The following is a 3,287-nucleotide window of genomic DNA, read 5'->3' as shown; positions in this document are numbered from 1 at the left end:
CCCGGCTCTGCTGCCGCCTCTCCGCATTCCTGGCGCCCGCCCCGGGGTTATTTTCGCTCCCGGTAGCGGAGTTCTTGGGCAGGTGCTTGGAGAGCTGCTGGCGTCGGGTTGTGTGCCGGGAACTGAGCACGGCGCCGGGAACTGAGCACAGCACCGGGCACAGCACCGGCACCAGGAAGCGGGCACTGAGCATGGCACCAAACATGGCACCAAACATGGCACCGTGTGCAGTATGAGCATGGCAGGAGCACCGGGCACAGCACCAGCACCGAGAACTGGGCATGGCATCGACCACTGAGCATGGCAGTGGGATGGGAAGCAGGCATGGAAGCAGGCATAGCACCAGGCGTGGCACCAGCATCAGGAACAGCATCGGACACAGCACCAGCACGGAGACTGCAGCACGGCACCGAGCACTGAGCGTGGCACTGAGCACAGCATTGGGCATGGTGCCTGCACTGGGCATGGCACCGGGCACTGAGCATGGCACTGAGCTTGGTGCTGAGCACTGAATATGGCACCAGCACCAGGAATGAGGCACAGCACCGGGCACGTGGCACCAGCACCCTCGTCCACCCCCATGCCAACCCCCCTTGGGGCTGTGCTCAGCCTCCTTAGTTGGTTCCTTGGCCTGGGCACCCTGGGCACTGCCTGGTGCTGGGGGCCGCTCCCATGTCTCTTTCTGCCTCCCTCCTTTTTTGGACATGTTGCCGCTGAGTTATTTTGAGTGAATTCCAGTTTATTTTTACCAGCTCAGCTCTCCTGGGGCTCCCTTGTGTCTCGAGGCCACTGGTCTCCAGGGAGAGGCATGGGGGTGCCTGGGTGCCCCAGGGCCACGGGGTTCTGCCACTGCTGTGCTCCTATGGGTACAGTGAGACACGTCCCAGCACTGTCCTCAGGGGACCTGGTGGGGCTGCAGGGGGGTCAGGTTGGGGGATGGGATGTGCTGAGGTCTGGGCACTGCCATGCTATGATCACAGCAGCTCTGCTGGCTGGCATCAAGCTGGGCATGCATGCATGGTGCAGCCTGGCCAGAATGCCCCTCCCTCCACCTTTAGATCAGTGTGGGGGCCCAGGGACAGCTGTGAGGGGGTGGCAGGTCAATGGGGAGGGTGCAAAGAGGAGGTCTGAATGTGCAACGGGCAGCGTGCGTGCAATTCACACACTTGTGCATGGCAGTGATCCTGGAGGGGGGGTTCCCTTGCCCTGAAATGGGGTTTCCCATCCCTGCAGGCTGCTGGTGGGAGCCCCGCAAGCGCCGGCGCTGCCCAGCCAAGCGGCCAACAGGACAGGGGGTCTCTTTGCTTGCCCGCTGACCCCCGAGCCCTCCGACTGCTGGCGGGTGCCCATTGACGAGGGAGGTGAGGGGGATATACCAGTTGGGGCTCGTACCCCTACTGCGTGGGGCAGTGGGTCTAAAGAGGGGGTGGGGGTGGGGGAGGGGCACAGGAGTGATGCTGCCCATGTGTCCCCTTCAACAAGTGGATCTGCAAAGAGAGAGCAAAGAGAACCAGTGGCTGGGGGTGAGCGTGAAGAGCCAGGGCGCCGGTGGCAAGATCGTGGTGAGCATGAGGGGGAGCACTGCGGGGAGAGAAGGGGAAAGGGGGGTCCTGGAGCTGCACGATGCTGACCCCGCAGTGCTCAAACCCAGACCTGTGCCCATCGGTACGAAGCTCGGAACCGCGTGCAGCAGCCGCTGGAGACGAGGGATGTGATCGGGCGCTGCTTCGTGCTGAGCCAGGACCTCAGGGTGCACGACGAGCTGGATGGTGGAGAGTGGAAGTTCTGCGAAGGGAGGCCGCAGGGCCACGACCGCTTTGGGTTCTGCCAGCAGGGCTTGGCTGCAGCATTCAGCCCCGATCAGCACTACGTCCTCTTTGGGGCGCCTGGCACCTATAATTGGAAAGGTGGGTGTGGGGTGGATGGGTGTGCAAGAGGGGGGTGTGCACAAGCATGGATAGTGGGAACGAGCATGTGAGTGCACGAAAGTGCCCTGTGTGCACAAGTGTGCTCTGAGTGTGTGTGAGCTGCCTGCTGTGTGCACATGGCTGCTTGGGTGTGTGTGCGTGCATGGGAAGATGCACACGCATTCATGCTGTGCGTGTGAGCATGGAGGTAAGGAGCTGCGTGCAGACAACGTGGGCATGGGTGTGTGCACGTGGGTGTGTGCATGTGTGTTGTGCATGCAGGCAAAGGTGCACATGCATTCATACTGTGTGTGTGAGCAAAGGTGTGTGTGTGTGCTTTGTGAGCACGGCTGCGTGCACGTGGGTAAGTGCATGCACACAGAGATGCACGCTCATGCTGTGTGTGAGCACAGAGGTGTGTGCACGCTGTGTGAGCTCACAGGGCTGTGTCTGTGTGTCCATGCATGGCTGTGTCTGTGTATCTGTGCATCGGGGTGCCCACGCAGGGGCATCTCCCACACCCCACGTGCACCTCTCTGTGCACCCTTAGCCCGTGTGCGCTCCTCGGGAGGGTCCCCCTGTACCCCTCTGACCCCTCCTCGGCTCCGCAGGGAACATGCGTGTGGAGCTGCTAAACCAGAGCTCCCTCGATCTCCTGCGCTACGACGACGGCCCCTATGAAGCTGGGGGCGAGAAGGACCAGGACCCCTCGCTCATCCCCGTGCCCGCCAACAGCTACTTCGGTACGGGCATGGCGGAGCCCGGTGCGGTGTGGGGACCCCCAAGTCCCCCCTGCCCGGCTCCAGCCTGCCCCATCTCATGCCCCCACTGATGCCCTCTCTCTTTCTCTCTCGGCCCCGACGTGGGTGCAGGTTTGTTGTTTGTGACAAACATTGATAGCTCAGATCCCGACCAGCTGGTGTACAAAAGCCCAGACCCCAACGAGAAGGTGCCCGGCGCAGCGGGCGATGTGCCCCAGAATAGCTACCTGGGTTCGTACGCGTGGCAGTGCCAAGCACGCCGCGTCCCCGTGTGCCACCCCACAGCCCCGTGTGTGTGTGTGTGTGTGTGTCTGTGTCCCCGTCTCCTCCCTCCCTGTGTCTGTGCAGAGCAGAGTGGAGCGGAGCTGCAGCCCCAAGCGTGCGTGCACATTTGTGCACACTCGGGTACACACACACCTCTCTTTGCACGCTTCTTGCTCTGCATGCACCTCATCCACATGCATGCACAGAGCACATCTCGTGCACTCCCAGCCCCTTGCACACCCCACCATGCACACGCATTGCTGTTGTACCACCCCATGCCACACTTCATGCTTGGAAACATTGGGTCCATTTTGTGCCTGTGCCCCGTCCCCCCCGTGCCCCCCCCCGAGTTGGT

The 3,287-nt window shown here is 62.3% G+C and overlaps 1 protein-coding gene across 1 annotated transcript in view; it reads left to right on the top strand.

Annotated features, from left to right (window-relative positions):
• Nucleotides 1–1,216: 1,216 nt before the first annotated feature.
• LOC100550013 (integrin alpha-7) overlaps nt 1,217–3,287 on the top strand; it is a gene marked incomplete at its 5' end in the record, with an annotated part of 10,163 nt that continues 8,092 nt past the window's right edge. Inside the window, 5 exon segments of the mRNA XM_019611178.2 lie at nt 1,217–1,361; nt 1,483–1,562; nt 1,652–1,907; nt 2,519–2,650; nt 2,780–2,899. Of these exon segments, the coding sequence (XP_019466723.2) occupies nt 1,217–1,361; nt 1,483–1,562; nt 1,652–1,907; nt 2,519–2,650; nt 2,780–2,899 (733 nt within the window).

The sequence above is a fragment of the Meleagris gallopavo genome, unplaced genomic scaffold (genome assembly GCF_000146605.3).
Source record: "Meleagris gallopavo isolate NT-WF06-2002-E0010 breed Aviagen turkey brand Nicholas breeding stock unplaced genomic scaffold, Turkey_5.1 ChrUn_random_7180001869334, whole genome shotgun sequence".
Classification (NCBI taxonomy): Eukaryota; Metazoa; Chordata; class Aves; order Galliformes; family Phasianidae; genus Meleagris; species Meleagris gallopavo.
The sequence above is the reverse complement of the archived record's forward strand: the minus strand, read 5'-3'. Positions and strand labels throughout refer to the sequence as shown.